Source organism: Alligator mississippiensis, chromosome 8, assembly GCF_030867095.1.
Source record: "Alligator mississippiensis isolate rAllMis1 chromosome 8, rAllMis1, whole genome shotgun sequence".
NCBI lineage: Eukaryota > Metazoa > Chordata > Crocodylia > Alligatoridae > Alligator > Alligator mississippiensis.
The window spans coordinates 26,754,656-26,778,106 of record NC_081831.1 but is presented as its reverse complement, the minus strand read 5'-3'; the positions used below and the strand labels follow the sequence as shown (position 1 = coordinate 26,778,106).

Genomic DNA, 23,451 nt, shown 5'->3' with positions numbered 1-23,451 from the left:
TGCACACAATAGCTTACACATGCCTGTGCACATGCACATACATACAAGCGCACACACGGACACACGTGCATGCACACAGAGACACACACGGGGCAGACCTGCACGCAGACGTCATTGAACATGCATGCATACGTGCACAGACATATCACTGAACACAACTACACGCACCCATGTGCACATGCACATATGAATGCTGAAAGCCACGAACACACACATGCCCACACATACACACAGAAACAAATATGCACACACACATACTAATGCCAAAAACCACATGCATGCGCACACGCACACGGATGCTGAAAACCACACACGCACACACATGCATAAGCCACGGAACACACATGCGCACACATTCCTAAACACATGCGCGCACACACACAGATGCAGAAAGCCATAAACACACAAATATTCACACACATGCACACGGATCGCGAAAGCCACACCCCCGCCCGCCCCCGCTACGCCCTGCTACAGCCCGAGAAGGAAGGGGTTAACGAGAGGGGCGTAGCGACCATGGAGTCACGGTCCTCCACACCGACCAGAGCAGCACCAGAGGTTTCCCCCTCTAGGCAACCGTGAACAGTCCTGCCCCGCGGTGACGTAGAGGTGGGCGGGGCCCGGGGAGCTGAGCTGAGGTGACCGCCTCTTTCCCGGCGGCTGCCGGCCGCATCCAGGCCCGGTCCGGCCCCGCCCCGCGCCGCCGGGCATGGCCGCCGCCGCGCCAGCCCAGGTAGGCCCCGGCCCGCGGGCGCGCGGACAGCAGCGGGAGGCCCCGGGGTCCCCGCGGAGCGGCTGGGAGGAAAGGCTCATTGTCGGGGCGGCCCCGGGGCGGCACTGCCGGGAGAGCGGGTTCCCGGGGCGGGCGCTGCGCCGGGGGCTCTGGAAGGCAGTGCGGGTGGCGCCCCCATGCAGCTGGTGCCGGGAGAGCCGTCATCCTCCCCAAGTGCCCCCGCCAAGGGCTGCCCGCCCTCCCCCCCCAGCACGGCTACGTCTGCGAGCTGTGCTCGTCCAGAGAGCCCGGAGATCCAGCACCGCGGAACAGACTCGAGCAATCCAGTCTGCTGGGGTGTGGGAATTGCCACCGGCGTCAGCGGTCTCAGCCTCCCCGCCCTGAAAAATGGCAGCGGGGATGCTTTAACTAAAGCTCGTTTGACAACCTTTAGTTACCCCTCCCCCCCCTCCCCCCCTATTTTTCAGCACACAGACACTGATGCACATGACACTCTGGGCGCTTTACTAACAGCAGCTCTCTGAGTCACTCTCATTCAAGCACCCCCTCCCAGAGTACGTCTACAAACACCCTTGATTTGTGAGAGAAATCCAGAGATTTCATAGAGTCACCAAGAAGCAGGGTTGGAAGAGGTCTCCTTCGGTCACATAATCCAACCCCCTATTTCAAATAGGCCAGCGTGTTTTAAACACTAAGAATTGCTGTCATGGTCTGTCTTAAGTTCTTTGCATCACAAGAATGGCTCTGTTGCTTTTCAGTACTCAAACAACATGTGAAAGCCAAGAGCTGGCATTTTCTGAGAGGTACTTTGAATCTAAAAAAGGCAGAGAACTGCTGCAATACAGAGTAGTTCACTGTGTTAGTCTGCAGTAACAGTTGCTTTTGAAAAATCTACACCTCTTTGATTTAGTCAGTCTGTAAGGTGCAGCTGTACCTTGCCCAAGAAAGGTAGAGGGAGCAACATGAGCTGGGCTGAGATAGACAAGCACATTCTTCCACCAGCAGAGCTGCCGCCTCATCAGGCCCTTTGTTGGAACAGCTGTCAGCTGATGGGTGAGAACTTGTGCATTCCCATCTGCTGTAGCCAGGCTGGTAAAAGTTTGTATAGAGCTGTTGTGTGCCATGGCAGTCTGAAGTCAGGTGGAAGACAGGGTAGTCTTGCACCTTACAGACTAGTGGTTCTCAGCTGGGGTGCTGTGAGAATTAGCAAGGGATGTTGCAATGCCTCTGTTGCCCAGGATTTCCTAAAGGGCATGTGGGAGTAGCCACCCACAGTTCAGGGGGTGGCTGCACCCCTGCTCCCAGTCTCCTGTGTTCTCACCAGTGCAGGCTTCCCCACCCCTGGGACAGTGGGGAAAGGCAGACAGGGGAGGGGAAATGCCTTTGAGCAGGAAGGAGAAGGGAGGGAAGATTTTCATGTGCTTTAGGGTCTTTAAAAAAATCCCTAATGGTACAATGCAATCCAAAAAGAGGATGCAGCTGCACCACTGCACCCTCTCTGGATCTGCCCCTGTGGCTGCTGCCATGGCATTGAAATTGCCTGGTGCACATCTGTTTTCTGGAGGTGCATCGGAGCTGAACTGAGAAGCAGCTGCAGCAGAAAGGTGTGTGCTACCCACACTGCTTTAGACAGGCAGGCATGTGTATCAGTGCTGCAGCTTGTCCTAGCTTGGCTTGGCTTGGCTCTGACATGCCACTGGAAAATGGAGGCCCGTGGGGCAGTTTCATAGAGAAGCAGGTCTGGGAAGGGGCATTTAGTCCGCAGGTCATCTAGCTAGTCCAACCCCCTGCCTGAGGCTTGATCATCCCTGTCCAAGCCATCCCATACAAATCCATCATCTAACCTCTTTGTAAAACTGTCGTCAGCGCAACCCTGACACGTAGCAGTAGCAGCCTGGAGATGCATCCATTGTTACCGGGTAAGACTGTCACAGCTCCACCTGCCCCACTCGCCTGTTTCCAGGAGGCTTGGTTTCTCCTGGCTGCAGTGATGGTGGCAGTGGGATGAATATAATGGTAATTATAATGACCTAATTAACTTCTAACAATTTGTGCCAACCTTGAAGCCTAGAAGCAGGAGGGAAGGGTGAAAGGGCAGGAAGAAGTGTAAATAGTGGGGGGAAGTTCCCACTTTGCTATAGAAAATCATAGAGGTTTGGGTTACAAGCCAGCTGGGCCAAAGGGAGGACATAGGTAAAAGGTAAGCATCAACACTGGTAACATACTCAGCACCTTAATTTCCCTCCCTCACCTCCAGCGGTGTCCCTAATCAAGCTTTCAGTCCCGGAGTGCTTAAACAGCAGCTGTCCCCAAGTCTAAGTCCAGTTCCTGCAGTCTAGTCCTAGCTGACCAAGCCAGTGGGATCTCCAGCTCCACTGTGCATCCTTCTTGGGTAGGGGTCCAGCGTACCCCATGCAGCCTGTGGCCCAGCCCCCTATACCATGTGCAGCATTGGGTCCAGCCCACTTACTGTGGGCAGTGTACCCTGTGTTAGCCCTGGTGTCTGCGGGCTGAGTGAGCCCTGGGGCTGGCACACAGTGTACACGCAAATGCACACAATTGGGGATGGTCCTGCTTGGAGCAGGGGGTTAGGCTAGATGACCTCCTGAGGTCCCTTCCAACCCTCATTTTCTGTGGTTCTATATACACATACATGCATACTTGTGTATATTTGGGTACATGCGCGCGTGCGCACACACACACACACACGATGTATATTTGTATGTATATTTCTGCATGTGTGCCTGTGTATATAGCATAAAATTTTGTGAGCCTACGCTTTCTTCATCAGATGCTATGAAAGGTCATGCACAGAGTAGTGTGTAAAATGGAGACAGTGATTTGAAAGAAAAGGCAGGAAAAGAAGGGAGAGAGGAGGGGGGGGTTAGTGCTGGAAGAAGCAAGCAATCAGTAAACCTGTAGGAACAAAGCGGACACAAAAGCTGATCCAGGTAATGGGATAAAAATCTTTTGTGGTGCAGAGTAAGGCTGAGAGCTTCCCCTGGTGTGCTGAGGAGGTCTCTGGTGGCGAAGGATAAATTCCTGGGGGTCACTACTGATGGTTTAGTTATGATGGAGGTGCCCCCTAGTGTAGACACACTGCTGTGTACAAACCAAGGGCTTTGCTGGAGCACCTATGTCAAATGAGGAGAGGGTAGTTTTGCATCAGTGTCCAGCACAGCCAGGCTGGCATATCTTTGTAATGCATCATAGGGCTCAGGATTGTGGGGGCTGGATGAGGCTGGAGCAGAAGGGACTGAACATGTACTGCTTGTGACTGCAGTTCCCGGAGGCCTTTGAGGACGTGGCGCTGTACTTCACCCAGAAGGAGTGGGAGCTGTTGGGAGATGGAGACAAAGTGCTTTACCAGGACCAGATGCTAAGGAATTACCAAGCCCTTGTTTCCCTGGGTAAAGTTCTGTTTCCTTGCTTCTCCCCAGAGCTATGTGAACTCAGAAATGTCTCCTTTCTCTCCTGGTTCTTCTACAGTCTTCTCCTCATGAAGATTGGGCTGATGGTCTAAAAAGGCTTTATTTCCCTCCCCACTGTTCTGTCATTGATTAGGCCTGTGTTCTGTTTTATGTTTTCATATCCTCTTTTATTGAACCAGTCCCTTTCTCCTGGGTATTCCTCTTGGTCTAACTCCTACTGCTTCCAAATGCAGGAGTTATTTTGCAAGATGATCTTCCTCTGCCTTCCCAACAAGTCAACACCATCCCCCAACCCAAGGTTGAAAAATATTCTTTAAGTACCTCTACTTGGGAAACTAGCCTTGTGAGAGAAAAGAGGATAAGTATCATGCCCATACATTTAACTCTGTAGGTCCTTTCCAGGTCTACTTCTGTATGATTCTATGATTTTGCACATTGCAAAGATTTCTTAGGGTGATATCTTTTATTGGACCAACTGTTTACTTGCGATAGAGTTAGTCAGGTTTTTGAATGGAAGACCTGATGAATCTTGCATTCAAAAGCTTATCTAATTCTATCCCAGCTACACAGTTGGTCCAATTAAAGAGATCACCCTAAGAAGTTTGCCTCTCACAGAATTTCTGGACCATCATGGCTAGATGGGACAACTGACAACCAACGCCCAGGAAAAAGCAAACTTGCTAAATGGGTACTTCCCATCAGTTTTCCACCAGTCCCATGGGATGCCCCTGCCCACTATGGGACAGGGAGGCCCAGGTGAGGGAGATTCCTTACCCTCCATCAACACTGACCTCATGAAGGAACACCTTGTGAGGCTGGATACATTCAAGTCAACTGGCCCTGACAGTTTAGACCCAAGGGTACTCAAGGAGCTGGCTAGCATCATAGCTCAGGCCCTGGCATGGATTTTCAAGAACTCCTGGTGCTCTGGTGAAGTGCCCGAAGATTGGAGGAAGGCCAATGTGGTGCCTATTTTCAAGAAGGGGAGGAAAGTGGATCTGGCAAACTACAGGCCCATCAGCCTGACCTCTATCCTAGGGAAGATCCTAGAAATGTTTAGCAAAGAGACCATTCTTAACAGACTGGCTGATGGCAACATCTTGAGGGATAGCCAGCACGGGTTTGTTGTGGGTAGGTCTTGCTTGACCAATCACATTTCCTTTTACAACCAGGTGACCTATCACCTGGACAAGGGAGAAGAGATTGACGTCATATATCTTGACTTTAAAAAAGCCTTCCATCTGGTATCCCATGATCACCTCTTGGCAAAACTGGCTAACTGCGGCCTTGGCCACACCACAATCTGCTGGCTGGGGAATTGGCTCTGCAGTAGGACCCAGAGGGTGGTGGCTGACGGAAGTAAATCATCGTGGTGCCCTGTGACCAGTGGGGTCCCTCAAGGCTCTGTCCTAGGGCCTATACTATTTAACATTTTCATTAATGATGTAGACATTGGTGTCAGAAGCAGACTGGCCAAGTTCGCCAACACCAAACTGGGGTAAAGCATCCACATCTGAGGACAGGAGGGTGATCCAGGCAGACCTTGACAGGCTCAGGAAATGGGCGGATGGGAACCTGATAGTGTTTAACACCGAAAAATGCAAGGTTCTCCACCTTTTGAGGAAAAACCTGCAGCATGCTTATAGGCTCAGCAGTGCTACGCTGGCTAGCACTACAGATGAAAGGGACTTGGGGGTCATGATTGACGACAAGATGAACATGAGCCTCTAATGTGATGCTGCAGCTAGTAAAGCGAGCAAAACGCTGGCTTGCATCCATAGATGCTTCTCTAGCAAATCCCAGGACGTCATTCTCCCGTTGTACTCAGCCTTGGCGAGGCCGCAGCTGGAGTACTGCATCCAACTTTGGGCTCCACAATTCAAAAAGGAAGTGGAGAAGCTTGAGAGGGTGCAGAGGAGAGCCACGCGCATGATTAGAGGGCAGGAAAACAGACCTTATGATGAGAGGCTGAGAGCCATGGGATTCTTCAGCCTGGAAAAGCGCAGGCTCAGGAGGCACCTGGTGGCCACCTATAAATTCATCAGCTCACCAAGATCTGGGGGAACATCTGTTTACCAGAGTGCCCCAAGGGATGACAAGGTTGAATGGTCACAAACTCCTCTGCGACTGTTTCAGGTTGGACATAAGGAAGAACTTTACTGTCCGAGCCCCCAAGGTTTGGAATATGCTGCCGACGGAGGTGGTTCAAGTACCCACTTTGAACACCTTCAAGAGACAATTGGATGTTTATCTTGCTGGGATCCTGTGACCCCAGCTGACTTCCTGCCCCTGGGGCAGGGGGCTGGACTCGATGATCTTCCGAGGTCCCTTCCAGCCCTAATGTCTATGAATTTAGAACATCCCTCTTAGACTTGCTGAAAGAAGAAATTTATCACCAGAAGATGTATAAATTTATTAAGTCATAGGTAAAGTCATACCCACATTTATTTACAAAATAAACCATGACCCATACTCTGTTGTAGTGTAAAAGTTCTAAATCAAACTAGAAGTCAAAGTTGAGGTAATTTTAACAATGCTTTTGAAGATTTTCCTATGCAGCCAAATTCTGTGCTACGCCACCCCCTGCAGTATCTACATGTCTGTCCCTGGCTGGCTTGCAGAAAATGGGCACATACCATTCAGTATAGAAATTGCAGTGTACAGCTATTTATTTCCTTCCCCCCTCAGTTTTTTTCTTGTTTTGCCAAAAACAACAAATGTACTTTTTTACAGAAAAAGTGTTGTGCTTAAAGGAAAAGAAAGTTAAAGGAAAGAAGTTGCTCAGAAAAGACTAAAATGGTAAATAATTCAAAATTTAACTATTTTTCAGGTGACAAAAATACATGTATATCTTTAAAACGACCTTTGTAAATTTTCAAAGAAAAAAAATTGAATTTTCAGTAATCAATGACATTGCACTGTTAGACAGGCCATAACAATAAAAAAAATAATGTGGTATCACTTCTAGCATAAATATGCTTGCAAAAACTCATGTTTTTTGCAACAAACAAAACACTCACTTGACACACAACATAAGTTTACATGTTACACAGCAAAGATATATAAAACAAAAACACTCGAAACCTATGGTACCAACAGTTATATTTTTATATCTTAAAAATGACAGTTTGTTTAACCCTTTTATCAAAAGAATAAAGTAAAAAAAAAAAAAAAAAGAGGATAAGACAAAGTTTGCTTAAAAATAGCATTGCTGCAAAATAATTTTTTTTCTGAGGTAGGACTGCAAACTGTTAATTTAGTTGTCATCAACAAGCCCTTGATTCAATGAAGAACTCTGCCAGGGCTTGTTGGGTCTTGAGGTGACTTAAGAGTCTAATCCTAAAGCCACAAATCCATCAGCAAAAGTTGCAGGTCTTTCTGCAGGAAAGAGTAGGCTGCAGGCTGGGATTCCTCTCCTTTTCCTTCCTCCGCTGTCTCCTCTGCTTTGAGGACCAGACACTTTACCTCAAAATGGGCTGCCACTTGTTTGAGATTGCGGTGCCATTGGAGTTGGTCAGCAGCTAGCTCAGGGCTGGGCAAAATGTGGCCCGGGGGCCAGATGCGGCCCATCAGGCCATTCTATCCGGCCTGTGGGGCCCCCCCAGAATTAAGAACATTTAATATTTATCTGCCCCAGGCTACCTGTCATGTAGTCCTCAATGGCTTTCCAAAACTCAGTAAGCAGCCCTCCGTCCGAAATAATTGCCCTCCCCTAAGATAGCTTCTCCCAGCTCTTGATGTCCACATCCATTTTCTTGAGGTATGCCTTCAATATGTGCTTGTATTGTTTCCTTTGGCCACTGCGAGATCTCAGGCCACAACTAGTTGTGTTAACTCAGTACTTCCATGGCATGTAGACTCATTTCTGGGCTTCGAAAAGCAAAGTGAAGATTAAACATTAATAAAAAAAAATAAGTTACTACAATTAATTAAAAGCAACAACTAAACCTTTCATGATGAAAGAAACTATTTTATAAAATGCTGGCCCATTTTTTTTCCCATTTAGATCAACTTGCCATTGTAAGAAGAGAGAAATCATCTCCGGGCACGTGTGTCAGAGTAATCGCACCTGTATGTGTTACAAGTGGAACTTTGGGCTTTCAGGAATGTTTAAATCAATTGGAACATAATGGGGCTGTGCAAAGCTTCAGTCCTTGATTCAATTCGGTGGAGGTTTGGTCCGATTTGGTGGCTGAATCTCTGAATCTGAATTGAAACTGAGGACCCTTTAATCTCTTCAAATCGGAGAGAACTGGAAAGATTTGGAGATTTGCACACAGAGACAGCTTTAAACGTTTTTTCTAAATACCTCTAGGTAGCAGGGGCTCGTGAGTGCTGCGATGCTGGGGCACTTGGAGTGTCCCACAAAAGCACGAGGGGCTCCCTAGCGTGCCCGGTAGCAGACCCAGAAGTGGTCCGCTTTTGGGTCCGCCAGGGAGCTGTTTAGCCAGGCTGGTCTCGGAATAGCTTGTTCCTATACACTTAATGTGGCCCCCTTAAAGTACAGCCAGCTCTCCTGGACTCCTTTTCCCCTCAGACTTACCTTTCAAGGGCTCCTGCCTACCAGCTCCCTGAATTTGTTAGTTTGCTTTTCTGAAATCCAGTCTTTGTTCTCTGCCTTCCTTCTTCTTAGGATCTTGAACTCTATCATTTTGTGGTTACTGTCATCCAAGCTACCTTGCCTCTTCACATTCTCAACCAATTGCACCCTGTTTGTGAGCAGCAAGTTGGAAAGAGCTTCCCCTCCTAGTTGGCTTCTCCACCATCTGAACCAAAAATTATCCCCAACAGCCTCCCAGAATTTGCTGGACTGTCTGTGCCCTGCTTTATTTCCTTCCCATCAGATGTCACAGTAACTGAAGAACGCCTTGTGAGCCAGGTCCTTTGATGTGGACACTTCCATTAGTTGTTTAGAGAAGGTCTTATCCACATTTTTCCTCCTGGGTCAGTGGTCTAGAGCAGATGCCCACTGGGGTATCCTCCCTGTAGTTCTCCCTTCTAACTTTACAAACTTTCAACAGGCTTATCTTCTACTTCATACTGTATCTCGAAACACACGTTTATATATAGAGTAATACCTCTTTTCCCCCCGGCCTGTCTTTCCTGAACGAGTCATAGCCATCCATGACCGTACTCCAGTCATGTGAACTACCCCCCCACATTTCTGTAATCTCAGTTATGTAATTCCACCCTTGTACTAGGCTTCCAGTTCTTTATGTTTCTTTTCCATGCTTCTCATATTAGTCTATAAAAAATTTAGGTACTGTATTTAGTCTAATCCAGGACAGTTTTTTTTTCCCCCATTCCAACATGCTAGGGAGAAAAGCCCCTCTCATGAATTCAAATAGAAGGTGAGAGAAGGAGTAGGTGGCTGCTAAGGTTTCAGCTCTAGCTCTGGTTCAGGGTTGGAATCAGAGCCATAGCTGCCAATCTCTGACAACCTGGGGCTGTGGTCAGGGCCAGGGCAATATCATTAGTGCTAGCATTGGAGCTGCCACCATTACAAGTTCAGGGATGGGGCCAGAGCCAGCACATGCTCTGTGCCCTAGGCTAAAGCCAGAGCTGCAGTCACAGCAGAGTGTATTTGGCAGCCAGGGGGCAGGTGCCAAGGGAATGTGTGCATGAGGGGGCAAGTGGTGGGGTTGGGGGGGGGCAAGTGGCTTGGGGGGGTGGTCAGACACCGCAGGGGGACAGGTGCCAGAGGGCCCAGGTATGTGGGGGGCAGGCCCTGCGATGTGCAGGTGTCTGAGGGGTGGGGGAGGGGGATGCGCAGGTGCCAGGAGGAACAGGTGTCAGGGTGGGCAAGTGGTGGAGGGAACTGAGCACAGGGGCAAGGTGCAGGGGGCAAGGGACAGGTCTCTTCCCCCCCCCCCCCCCCCCGCAGCTACTTTCCCCGCTGCAATAGTTTGGCAGGGAGGGGAGACAAATTTAAGGTGATCTTCCAATAATTAGATTTGATTAATGGGAAATTATAACAAATGAATACATTTTTCCATAGATCGAATCAAATTATTGGAGGGTCATCTTAAATTTAAAGTCAACTTGAATTCAGGTAAATATGGCAATTAACTGTTTGACTCCGTGAGAACATTGCTAGGACTTCTGGTATTGCTTCCCCTTTCTAGGGTTTTTTGCCATGTCTCCTGGCTCTTCACTTACCTCTGGGCTATTTCTCTCCATCCCCCAGCAAACCTAGTTTAAAGCCCTTCTTTCTAGGTTAGTGAGCCTGTACTTGAAGACACTTCCCTGCCTAAATCAGGTGGACCCCATCTCTTTCCAGTTTTTCTTGGAACACCACTCCATTGTCAAAGAAGCCAAAACCCTGCTGTTGACACCACATATGTAGCCGTGTCTTGATCATCACTTAAAGAAGTGCTTCTCCCTTTCCCTGCTGCCACTTACCAAGCTTCCAGTGAAGGATAAGGGTACCCTTCCTCTCCTAATGTTTTGGAAACTTCCACAGGTTGGGCATAGGACCTTGTTATTTTTTTCTAATTTTTCTTTTCTTTTGACCCTCCTGATTTAGGTTATACTATAAGTATGACCTCTTTCCCTGTATCCTAAAGTAAATCTTCATCAAGCTCTTTATTATGATAACAATACCATAGGTAGTCTTTGTTACATGGCCCTGGCTTTTGGGTATGAACTAACTCCCACCATTTTATCTTTCCCCTGGGATTCATTTCTTTATTATTTCTTTGGGAATGGCACAAAGTTGTCAAGTAGGACACCATATTGGGCCACTTTGGAGGTGATCTTATGCTCCTTTTTTAGAAACTCTGCTTATCAAAAGCCCAGCATGTGGAATTGCAAGCTGTAAAACTGTACCTTGCTTCTTTTTTTTTTTTATCTCTGTAACTCTGATGGACTGTCATACATACTGCAGTACTGACCAACCTGTGCATTCATAGAATCAGAGAAGTCAGGCTGGAAGGGACCTTCAGAGGTCATATCTAGTCCCACCTCTTCCCGAGGCAGAATAGTCCCGATCCTAAACAACCTACACAAATCCATAATCTAACTCTTAGTAAAACTACTGTCACCCCTGGCACAACACAAGACATAACACCTGAACCTTCCACAGGTAAAGCAGGGGAACCGTGGCAGCCAACATCCCGCTTCTGTAAAAGGTTGTTAATATACACTCAAGAGACAAGGTGCACAGACAGAAACAACAGGCAAGTGAAAGGTTTTTAATTCAGTCTGACCAGATTGCATCTAATCTAATTGCAAATTAATAGAATAGAAAATACAAGATTGGCTTTCAATATTAGCATTAAGCCCACTTGATAGTATCAACTAGTTAATTAAAGGGCTGGTCTCTCCCTGGCTGGTTCTTCTGGCACTGAAGTCTTGTTTAGGCAAAGAAACTCACCAGCAGATGTTGGATACCTCGCTTTCAGGACCTGGACTCTGAAACTCGGACAAAGAAGGTTGTTTTAACAGGCTGGCCTCATGTTAGTGTATGAAGATAACGTCTGTTTTTCTCGCCTGAGAGAGAAAAGGTTTACAGTTCCTAAGGTTTATAACCAGCTTGTTATCTGGAACCTTTCCAGGTCTTTTACTGTTCTCTTTATTAGTAATTATTTTTCTTCTCCATAGACTAGCTTTTTTATTTTATTTTTTTAGATAATTTCTGTTCTTCAGAATCTAAAAATATCTTATTGGTTAGGACTGAAATAACAGTAGTTTGAGAGAATTCCATGTTTGAAAATACAAATTAAGAGCTTCATTAAAATCTTCATATACTCATTCAGTTAGACTACTCGGTTTTGGTGCGATAGGTCTATCGAACTTATGTTGGTACTTCAGACTGTATCTGGGGGTCAACACATATTTGCACCTATCCTTACTTTAAAATCACCCTTTTCTGTATACTGCTTGTGTGAATTGCTTTTTTCTCTCCATTAAAAAGTTTCATTGTCATCCAACTGTCATTGACTCTTCACTGTCTAGAGTCAGTGCAAACCTTCATCAAGAATAAACCCATTTCTAGTTCTTGGCCTGGAATTACCCTGATGGTAATTAGTTGTATCGGTCCACAAGTGTGTCCATTCGCTTTCTTTTAAATTTGGTATCTAAAAACATAAAAGTTTTCTTTTTCTTCTTCCTAGTACATCACAAGTCACTGCACCTCTCTGCACCTTCTCTGGTACTTCTGAGAGTTTTATACCTTTTCTGTGTGTCTCCGTGGTTCATGCTTTATATTTTATGTGACCATCCTTGCACCTGGCTGGGGAACTAGGACCATCATCTTTTGAAGGATTCTGACTGGTTCCTTCTTGATGCTAAATGTACTTTCCCTGTTCTTTCCAGGGCCTTTAGCATTTTGTTTCCATTGAATCTGTTCCCCAGATCCCGACTGGACGCTGAATGACGATTAAATTAAAATAGCCACCATTTTTTCATTTCCCCACACAGGATGTCAAGGTCCCATGCCAGACTTGATCAACCGCATCCAGCGAGGGGAGCTGGAGCTTTGGGTCTGTGATGATGAAGACCTTGGAGAAAATGCATGGTTTGAGGGTCTGTCCCCAGGTGAGCTGAGTCAGTCACCCTGTTCCACCCCCCCCCATCTTCTTAGCATTGGTCTGTACCAAAGTGATGGGAGGAGCTGGATCCCTGGAAATGGGTCCTGAGCTTCATCTCACTGTACTAACCTCTAAGGGCTGTCCCTGATCTGTGTTATCCAGGCAGGTGTGTGGTTCCACTCCCTGCAGTTCAGTGGTGTGGGTACAGGCAACTGTTGCCACATTCTTCCCCTTAATTGGAGAATGAAATCAAATTTGATCCTTCAGTGTGTCTCCTATTACCTTCCTTTCTGGAGATTGAGCCCCAGGTACCTGAGTAGAGAGATCTGTCATAGCAGGGGAGAGGGGGGAGACAGTTCCACCCCCAGGGAAGTTTTGCAAGGCTAGGGCCAAAGCTGCACCTGTTATTGCAATGTTAAGTGCAAATCTAGTGTCCCTGGAGTACTATGGGCTAGAATGTCCATCTTCAATCAGTAGTGGAAGACATGACACCCTCCCCAAGATGGGACCTATATTGCCCCTTGGCAATTGTCATGGTGGGCAGGAACTCTGGAAGTCTTTGGGGATTGTGATGTATGGAAGTGGGGGCTCTGCTACCCACTGCATGGCTCCCAGGTGCAGTTAGGCATTCACAGACACTCATGCCCTGGGGGTTATCGACTCATGGCTGGCACCAGAATCTCCTTTCTGCTGCATCTCTGGGGCCCCCAGTGGCAGCAGCCCTGGGCCCTGCGATGGATGCAAGTTAACTCCAAAGTTAACCACTTTGTCTTGTTGCAGATTTGTCTGACATGGAAGACACCTGGGACTTGTTGGCAGAAGAAAAATTTATGGACTTGTTCCCTGGACCAGACCTTTCCCTGAAAACAGGTAGGAAGTAGAGTTCTGGTTCTTCCAGAAGGGAGAGACTCAGAGGTTATTTCAGGCCTGGCTCATGATCTGCAAATCTTCCCCTCCTAGAACATTTCTTTGCAGGAGAAGAGCTGACATGTTGGCTTTTCTTCATAAGCCCAGTAACCTTTAGAGCTTGTTTGTACCATAGCAGAGGTGTGTCCAAGAGAGGGCAGTGCTCAGTATACCCATGCACCCACATATGCTGTTCTCTAGATCCAGAACTTTGCTAGTCAGGCTGCTTCATACGTATCTTGGGATGCCATTCTCAGGACTGCCAGAGATCGAGTTCTCAAAAACAGACATTGCGATAGAGCCCTGAATAGCCTCTTGGGTAAAACTCTTGGTCTTGATAATGTCTGTCATCTTCCCCAGTATCCACCATTGCTTTGGTGTAGACAAACCCTTAAGTAGTCTCACTCTAGCAATTGCCTCTAGTCTCACTCTCCACCATAAGGCCTCTGCCACATGTTACATATATTATGCATTTCACTGGTGTTTTCACACAATAAATTAGACTGGCTACAAGTGCAAAGAAAGATTGGCCATGTGTACAAAATAATTATCACACAATTAATACATTTAGTAGGGGTGCACTGATAAAGATTTTCTTGGCTGATACCAATAGCTGATTTACAGGAATACAGCTTGGAGAGCTGCTTCCTCCCAGTAAGTCTGGGGGGGAAGGGGCATGGGGGTGGGGGGCTGGAGATCAAGGCCCCCACAGTGAGGGAGGGAGTGAGGCAGGGGCAGGTGCTGCCCAGCCAGGGCAGTAAATGGGACACAGGGCTGGGAGTAGGACAGAGCTGTCGGTGTTTCGTCAAGGGAGGAAGGGCAACTCCCCGCTGCTGCGCACACTCCCAGGGGAGGCATAGGGGGCATGTGCCCCCCCACCCAGATTTGTGCGTGGGGTGGAGGCGGCCTGCCCACTACGGGCTTATGGCCAGGGGTTGCAGCAGCCTCTTCCTGGTTGTGGGGGGGACAGGCTGGAACTGTGCTTGGGGTGGGGGCAGGGTGGGCTCAGCTGGGCTGCAATATTGGGAGGGGTGGCTGTGGGATGGGAGGCTACGGGGAATTTTTGGGGTGGCTTTAGCCCCCACAAGCTCTCCCCTAGTGCCGCCTCTGCTTGGGGCACTCTGCTTTGCTGCCTTTTTCCTTGGGAGCCCTGCGTTGGCTGTGTGTCCCCTGCCTGCCCTGCAGCACAGAGTTCCTGAAGAAAAGGCAGAAGAATGGAGTGACCTGAGGAGAGGTGGTGCTGGGGGAGTTTGGGGAGGCAACAGCCACGCCAAAATTTGCCCTAGAACCCTGTAGGTTCGTCCCCCCCCCGTGCCACTGCTGCTGTCCCCTGGCCTGCCCCGAGTGCAGCCCCCACCCAGCCCCTCTGCCAAGAAGAGGCTGGCTCAGCCCCTGGCCCTGAGCCCACAGCAGGTAGCTTGCCCTCACTCTCACCCTGCACACAGATCCGGGGGGCACATGCCCCCCATTCCTTCCTCTGGGGGTGCACGCAGTGGCGGGAAGCTTCATAGTTTCATAGTTGGTAGGGTTGGAAGGGACCTGAGCAGATCATCAAGTCTGACCCCCTGCCATGGCAGGAAGGAGTACTGGGGTCAAACGACCCTGGCGAGGTGTTCATCCAGCCTCCTCTTAAAGACCCCCAGGGTAGGAGCCAGCGCCACTTCTCTTGGAAGTTGGTTCCAGATCCTAGCTGCCCTGACAGTGAAGTAGCGCCTCCTGATGTCTAGTCTAAATCTACCCTCTGCCAGCTTGTGACCGTTATTTCTTGTCACTCCTGGTAGTGCATGGGGGAACAGGGACTCCCCCAGTGCCTGCTGGTCCCCTCTGACTAATTTGTAAATGGCCACTAGATCCTTCCTCAGCCTTCTCTTGTGGAGGCTGAACAGGTTCAGGTCCCTTAGCCTCTCCTCGTATGGCCTGCCCTGCTGCCCCCTGCTCATGCAAGTGGCCCTCCTCTGGACCCTCTCCATGTTGTCCACATCCCTCCTGAAGTGCAGCACCCAGAACTGGACGCAGTACTCCAACTGCGGCCTGACCAGTGTCGCATAGAGGGGGAGGATCACCTCCTTGGACCTGCTTGAGATGCATCTGTGGATGCATGACAAGGTGCGGTTGGCCTTCCTGACTGTGTCCCCACACTGTCGGCCCATGTTCATTTTGGCATCAATAATGACTCTAAGATCCTTTTCTGCCTCTGCACTGATGAGAAGGGAGTTCCCCAGCCTGTAGGTCTGCTGCTGGTTCTTCCTCCCCAGGAGCAGCACCTTGCACTTGTCAGTGTTGAAACCTGTCCTGTTCTCGTCCGCCCGCCCCCATAACCTGTCTAGGTCTGATTGCAGCTTATTCCTCCCTTCATTAGATGTGGAAGCGGGGCCCCCCTCCTCGCCCTTCCTGCACTCCCTGGACGAGCCGCCTGTGGTTTTGTACTGTGCCCTGCCCTGGGTCCCATTTGCTGCCCTGGCTGGGCAGCACGTGTCCCTGCCCCACTACCTCCCTCACTGTGAGGGCCTCAGTCTGTACCCTCGCCCTCCTGACTTACCAGCCAGACACTGCTCTCCAAGCTGCCAGGCTGCATTCCTCGCTGTGTGTATGCTGCGGCTGTGCGCATGCATGTGGCATTTGTTGGTAACATTACTGGCCGAAATAAACCAATTGCTGATAATGTTAATTTTCCTGCTGTTGATGCTGATCCGATATGCGACTGATGTATCAGTGTACCTCTAACATTTAGACTGGCCACAGGTGCCGAATACTGGTCATGCCATAAAAATGGCCATCCAGCTATGAAAGGAACCAAAGTTAGTGCTTGACAATGTGTAACAACTTTATACAAATATGTAACAACTTTATAGCTGGTTTCTGCCCAGCTTTAATTTGAACATTTGACAGGGCACACAGAGACAAAGGAGTGATTCAGATTGTTATTCAGACAGAGCTTGAATCTGGGACAGAAACACTTGGAAATGGCATGCAAACTTCACCAGGGAACTAGACAACATGAGTACAGCACACTGCCGTGCCCCTCTGCCCCCTGTAGTTGGGACTACTAGGAATTGAACCACTTGTTTTCACAGGGTACCCAAAAGCTAGGCCCTGCTTTGGGGCACATCCCAGAACAGGGAAACAGCAGAGCTTTTCACTTTCCCAGCAGCACAGGGGCTAATATCTAGGTTCCCTTTTCTACTCAATAGGTTCCTGGACACCACTAAGAGGCTACTATTCAGCTCTGCTTGAAGAGCCCACAGACCTAAACCCATTTGCAGCCAGCAACCAGCTCCCTGCACTATGGGGACAGAGAGCAGCTGAGCCCCAAATGAGCCCTGTGTACAGAGAAGGATTCAAGGAGCAGAGAGACGTGAGGAGCCAGGAGGGCAGGGCTTACAGCGGAGAGGTGTTGTATCCATACAGCACAGATATGTTGTTTAAAAGCAGAGTGTGTGATGAGAACTTCTGGGATCAACAGGAGCTCAGGGGGACCCACAGGAGGGAGACAACAGCCCATGCCTGTGCCCAGTGCGGAAAGAGCTTCCGCTACAAATCCCGTCTCCTGGAGCACCAGAGAACGCATTCAGGGGAGCGCCCCCACCTCTGCGGGGACTGTGGGAAGAGCTTTGCCTCTCCATCCCAACTCCGAGTCCACCGGCGCATCCACACTGGGGAGAAGCCATACCACTGCAGCCACTGTGGAAAGAGTTTTAACCAAGCCTCCCCCTTGCAAGTCCACCAGCGCATCCACACCGGAGAGAAGCCCTACCGCTGTGACCAGTGTGGGAAGAGCTTCCGGCAGAGCTCTGCTCTCATCCAGCACCAGCATGTCCACAGTGGGGAGAAACCACACTGTACGGAGTGTGGAAAGAGCTTCAATAGCCCATCCCACCTACGAGTGCACCGGCGCCTGCACACCGGGGAGAAGCCCCATCGCTGCCCAGAGTGTGGGAAGAGCTTCAACAGCTCGTCTCACCTCCGTGTGCATCGGCGCGTGCACACCGGGGAGAAGCCATATGGTTGTGCTGAATGTGAGAAAAGCTTCACCCGCCCTGACCTGCTTCGTGTCCACCTGCGTGTGCACACGGGGGAGAAACCTTATCACTGCACAGAGTGTGGGAAGAGCTTCACCCGCCCATCCAACCTCCAGTCTCACCAGCGTGTCCACACCGGGGAGAAGCCATACCGCTGTGGGCAGTGTGGCAAGCGTTTCACCCGCCCATCCTACCTCCGTGTGCACCAGGGCATGCACGCTGGAGAGGAGGAGCTTGTACCACAATCTTGAATGTGAGAAGTGCTTCGGGCCTAGCTCAGATTTCACCAAGCGCAAAAGAGCCCACATGCCAGACCATTGGTATTGATGCAGGGCAGCTTCTGCCAGGTTTTGCCTCAACTAGCTCCCCACCACCTGTACCATGTTGGGGAGGTTTGGGAAATCCCCCACCTCCTCATTCACCAGGCACTGGGTTGTCCACATACCCAGGGCCATGGCAAAAGGGAGTCACAGAGAGGGGAGAAGAGGTTTGGGGCATGTGTGCTGCAGAGATAGGGGCACTGACTGGCTGCCCATTCCTGGGGTGCTGTGCTGGGGATTGCAAGCCAGGGAGGGGGATAGGGTGTATAGAGGTGGTGGGGGTGTTGTGATGGGGGGAGGGGAGGATTGTAGTGGGGGTGTTGAGTGACAGCATGGGATCCACAGCAGCAGGCTGGCTGATCTGAGTGAGGGCAGGAGGCTTCAAGGTGTGATGGGACCAGGGTTGGGTTTGGCTGGGCCAGGCTTGCGTCTAGCTGGAACAACCAGGTAGAGGATAGGGGAAGATCGCTGTCATTAACAATAAACTGAATCAGGCAACAGAGGAAATCTGGGCCTGGATGAGAGCAGGAGCTGCCTCAGTGAGCTGAGCCCTGGAAGCAGTGCAGAGGGAGGGATGGGAGCATGGGCTGGTGCCAAACAATTTCCTCATTGTGGCTTCCCATTTGTGGCTGCCTATCCCTGCAAGCAGCCCTGGTTTTGGAGCTCTCACTGTGCCCAAGGCATCTCTCCAGAGGGGGGCAGCCCTGATTGCATTCCTTTGGGTCCCTCATCCACCATCACCACATGCTGCATGTGCTCCCAACTAGCCTGTGTCCAGGAGGCATGTTAACCTGTTCCTTCCCTGGGCAGAACAGCCTAGGAAGGGGCAGGAAAAATGAGGCCTGCCTCATGGTAAGAGGGGGAGCAGAACGCTCATAGTCTCTGGGGTCAGTAGCTACAGCAGTGTTTGCTGGGTCAGGAGGTGACCCTGAGCTACTCCAGAGGATGTTACCCAAGGACCCAGCTGCAGTATGGCAGTGGATACTCAGCAAGGACAGGACAGTTATCAGGAAGGACAAAGGAAGGGTTCTGGGCACCTGTTGCCTTTCTCCATCCGCCCTCCTCCAGTCTCCACCCCAGATCTGGAGAATGACACAGGAGACATTTGGAATCTACCTTGCCTTATCTCTGAATTTAACTCCCCACCTACCCTGTGCCAGGCAGTGAGGCCTGCAAGTCGGGCACTGCTTTTCCTACCAAGCCGAACACATCAGAGAGGTGAGAGAGTCCAATGAAATCCACTGTGGAGTTATTGCCCAGGCCTTCAAATGTGCCAGTTCTACTTGATGCTCTTTCTGCTCCCCCCAGGAAGGAACCTCACCTGCCTCTCATTAAAAGGAGCAGGATGCAAAGGAATCTGTGACTGAAGGACCTTGGGGGAAATGGGACAAAGGGAGACCCCAGGGCAGCAAAGCCAATTCTGATTCTCTTGGGAGGGGAAGGAAAGGCAGGAACAGCCCCTGCTAGGAAGCCTGAAGCCCAGCTCCCATTCATGTACTTGATAAGTCACTAGACCCTGATTGTCTCCTTTAAAATCTAATACAAGTAGATGATTGTCCAGTGTCCTGATCAAATAATGAAATGACTGAAGTTGTAGTTGTGGCTATTGTAGCATTGAATGAACTTTTTAATTCTGCCTGTGATCTGGAGCTGTGTGTTTGTTATGGTCTGTTTTCATTTGCATTTAGTGCCCACCCACAGGTCAATCAGAGGTGGACTTACTTACCCAATTAACTTTCCTGCAGCATGAATGATGAAGGGACCTAGCAAGACACCCCATCCTCTCTGCCTTACCATGCTCTCTGACTTAAAGGCCCCTACTACATATTATACATATGCAGTTCACCGGTTATTTGAGCAATATATTTAGGCTGATCACATGCAGAGTAATTAACACATGATAAACATGACTATCCAGCTCTAAAAAGAGCCAACCAGCTATGAAATTAGTGCTTGAAGATGTCTAACAGCTCTAGAGCTGGTTTCTATCAGCTGTCATTTGAATGTGTGGCAGGGCCCAAAGGCCCTGGGTCCTGTCTCCTGGGTCCTGGAAGGATCCTCCACAACCTCAGCCCAGGGAGAACAAGCCTATCGTGGCAGCCCTGTTCCATGGGGCATGGGAACTCCTGTCAGGTTTCATCTTTTGCTTTTCATAGAGAAAGGCATGTCTGCAGGCTGGGAAAATGGTGCAGTGATGTCTGAGTGTGGCTGTCTGTCTAGCACAATTGCATCAAGCAATCTTATCTTCCTGATATAGGAGACAGTGGGCAGGGATTGTTCTTCCCAAACTAGTAGTAATTGTGCCGTGGGTGAGGATTTGGCATTGGCGTGGCACGTGAACAGCAGTAGAGCTGCCTTGAGGGACCCCAGCAAGCTCCCTGTACAAGCCAACCCCCTGGCAGCAAGATGTTGACCCTGACAATATACCGAAATTTGATCCCACAGAGGGAGTGACACCAGCCCCTGAGCCCAAACAAACACCAGAAGGTACAAAGAAGGGCAGCAGGGATGATCACTCAGCGGTAGGGAGGAACAACCCTAAGAGGCTGGGCCTGTTCAGTTTAGAACACTGACACTGTGTTTAGAACAGTTTAGAACACTGCAGCATTGATGCCTGCACAGTTGGATGGGTGAAAAATTGGCTGATGGGGCACACCCAGAGAGTAGTGGTGGACGAGTTGTACTCAACCTGGCTAGATGTGAGCAGTGGGGTACCTCAGGGCTTGGTCCTTGGGCCTGCACTGTTTAACATCTTCATCAGTGACTTGGATGAGGGGGTGGAAAGCACGCTGTCCAAATTTGCTGATGACACTAAGATGTGGGGCGAGGTGGACACACTTGAAGGGAGAGAGAGGCTGCAACTAGATTTAGACAGACTACAAAAGTGGGCAGATGAGAATAGGATGGGGTTCAACGTAGACAAAAGCAGGGTGCTGCACCTTGGGAGAAGGAATCCACAACATACATACAGGCTGGGGAGTTCCCCTCTTGAAGGCACAGAGGCGGAAAGGGATCTTGCAGTCATTATTGACTCCAAGAGGAACATAAGCCACCAATGCCAGACCGCAGCCAGCAAGGCCAGCCACACCTTGTCATGCATCCAAAGATGCATCTCAAGCCATTCCAGAGAGGTAATACTCCCCCTCTATGTGACTTTGGTCAGACCGCAGTTGGAGTACTGCGTCCAGTACTGGGCGCCGCACTTCAAAAGGGATGTGGCCAGCCTGGAGAGGGTTCAGAGGGCCACCCACTTGGTGAGAGGGCAGCTGGACAGGCCCTACAAGGAGAGACTGCGGGACCTGAACTTGTTCAGCCTCAGCAAGAGGAGGCTGAGGGGGGACCTGGTGGCTGCCTACAAGCTCATCAGGGAGGATCAACAGCAAATAGGTAGAGCCCTTTTCTCCCCAGCACCACCCAGGGTGACGAGGAACAATGGAAATGAGCTGATGGAGAATAGGTTTAGGTTGGAGATCAGAAGGCAATATTTTACAGTTAGGGTGGCCAAAATCTGGAACCAACTTTCCAGGGAAGTGGTCCTTGCCCCTACCTTGGGCAAATTCAAGAGGAGGTTGGACAATCACCTGTCTGGGGTCTTGTGAACCCAGCATTCATTCCTGCCTGTGGCAGGGGTCAGGCTAGATGATCTGCTCAGGTCCCTCCTGACCCTAGCTACTACGAGACTATGACACTGGAGGTGGAGACATGAAAAGGGTTTCCAAAGTACTGAATGGTGAAGAGAAAGTCCCTAGGGATTTATTAGACTGTCTCACCAGACAAGAACCAAAGCTCACAACATGAAACTAGGAGGCAGTCGGCTTAAAGCTAACACAAGGAGGTTCTTCTTTCCCCCAGTGTGTTATTAAATGGGGGAACTCGTTGCTACCAGATGTGGTTGAAGCTGACAGTTTAGCTAGATTCACTGAGGGATTGGACCCATTCTGGGAGGAAGGGAGCATTGGTAGCTATTGAGCATGGGAGTGAGGGGCACGGCCTCTGAATCAGAACTTCCTAGACCTTTAATGCTGGAGGCTGCAATTGAGAGAGAAAAGGGAAAAAATCCTGGTCAGACCCAGTTCGCTCTCCCTCTCAGCATCCGCTCTTGGCCATCGTGACACAGGAGACTAGGCAAGATGAACCAAGGATCTGACCCAGTCAATAGCATGTCTTATGTAAGCTAAGACCCCTTTTGGCAGGTTGCTCTTCCCACCTTTATCAGCCAAAGCCAAGCTGGAAGTGTATGCCAGGGTAGAGACTTTAGAGTCCAAGATGTGCTTCTGCAAAAAGGATTGAAATTTAATGCAACTGGTTTTATTGCCTTAAAAAAACACTAACCACTCAGACTGTGCTCTCTTCTTGCAGCTTTTCCCAAAGGAAAAGAGAAGCAATCATCAACAACAGAGAGCACCTGTGTCCCCAAAGCAGTACTGCTGTCTTTGTTGGCCTTCTGTGCAGAGCATAGCACTCTTCACTGTGGGTAGTCAGACCAGTCAGTCTGAGACATACTTCTGTAGCAAGAGAACTATAGAAATGATTCTTGAAAGCAGTCTTTGTTACACAAATTGCTAATTGCTTACATCATGAGCGAGACTTTATAAAGGGGGATAAGGTAAGGTGCTGCGTTTATTGATTACATGATTTAGACATAGAGGTTTGAACACACTATTTATACAAATACACACAAGTTATCATACATGTCATTACACACAGGCATACACAAAACAACTATTTCATTTGCACATACGCTAGCCCAGGGTGGCTAACCCAGGCTTATTGAGTAGATGATGATGATTTGAAGATAACAGCTGGAGCGGGGTGAACAGATGCATCTGTGCTCTGATGAAACGGCAGTAGAGAAAGAAACTCACCCAACTTAGCATTTTCAAAGTGTTCTTTTATAGGGATTGGCATTCTTTGTTTCAGTGCTTTGGGTTTTTATACCTAGCTTCTGTTTTTGCAGTTGTTCTTCTTTTGTCTTCAGCTTATCTTAGCCTTGGAGTGTTTTTGCTGCCTACGTGGCAGTATTTCTTCCTCTGTTATCTCCTTTGTGGCCTCGAGCTTCAAAGGGATTGTTCAGCCGTTTATTAGTTACTGGCTGATAATTTCCACATCTGGCACCTCATTGCTTACATAAACAGTTAAATCTTCTTTTCCTGTCTTTATGCTATTCTCTCACTATTCACCTTTTTACACACACTTATACATAAAGGCTATGCAGAGTTTATTCACTTATGTCAAGCAGAAGGATACAAAACACAGTTTCATAGATTCATAGATTGTAGAGTCGGAAGGGACCACAATGGATCATCATGTCCGACCCCCTGCCCAGATTACCCCAGCCAGGTGACTTTCTAGCCTCTTCTTGAAGACCTCCAAGCTAGGTGAAAGCACCACATCTCTTGGAAGCCCATTCCAGATCCTGGCCACCCTTACTGTGAAAAATTTCTTTCTAATATCTAACCTAAATCCACTCTTAACTAGTTTACACCTGTTATTCCTAGTCACTCCCTGGGG

The 23,451-nt window shown here is 49.2% G+C and overlaps 1 protein-coding gene and 1 non-coding gene across 2 annotated transcripts; one reads left to right on the top strand and one right to left on the bottom strand.

Moving 5' to 3' along the window:
* The first annotated feature begins 574 nt into the window (after positions 1 to 574).
* LOC132243266 (zinc finger protein 501-like) lies at positions 575 to 19,576 on the top strand. The gene is made up of 5 exons (XM_014604549.3): positions 575 to 733; positions 4,017 to 4,143; positions 12,586 to 12,702; positions 13,476 to 13,565; positions 16,793 to 19,576. The coding sequence occupies exons 1-5, from the start codon at positions 710 to 712 to the stop codon at positions 17,869 to 17,871; spliced, it is 1,437 nt and encodes a 478-aa protein (XP_014460035.3). The 5' UTR covers positions 575 to 709; the 3' UTR covers positions 17,872 to 19,576.
* A 2,694-nt stretch (positions 19,577 to 22,270) lies between these two features.
* LOC132252243 (small nucleolar RNA U3) lies at positions 22,271 to 22,488 on the bottom strand. Its single transcript, XR_009464139.1, has one exon. It is a non-coding gene; the product is annotated as a small nucleolar RNA U3 (small nucleolar RNA).
* Between the last annotated feature and the right edge of the window lie 963 nt (positions 22,489 to 23,451).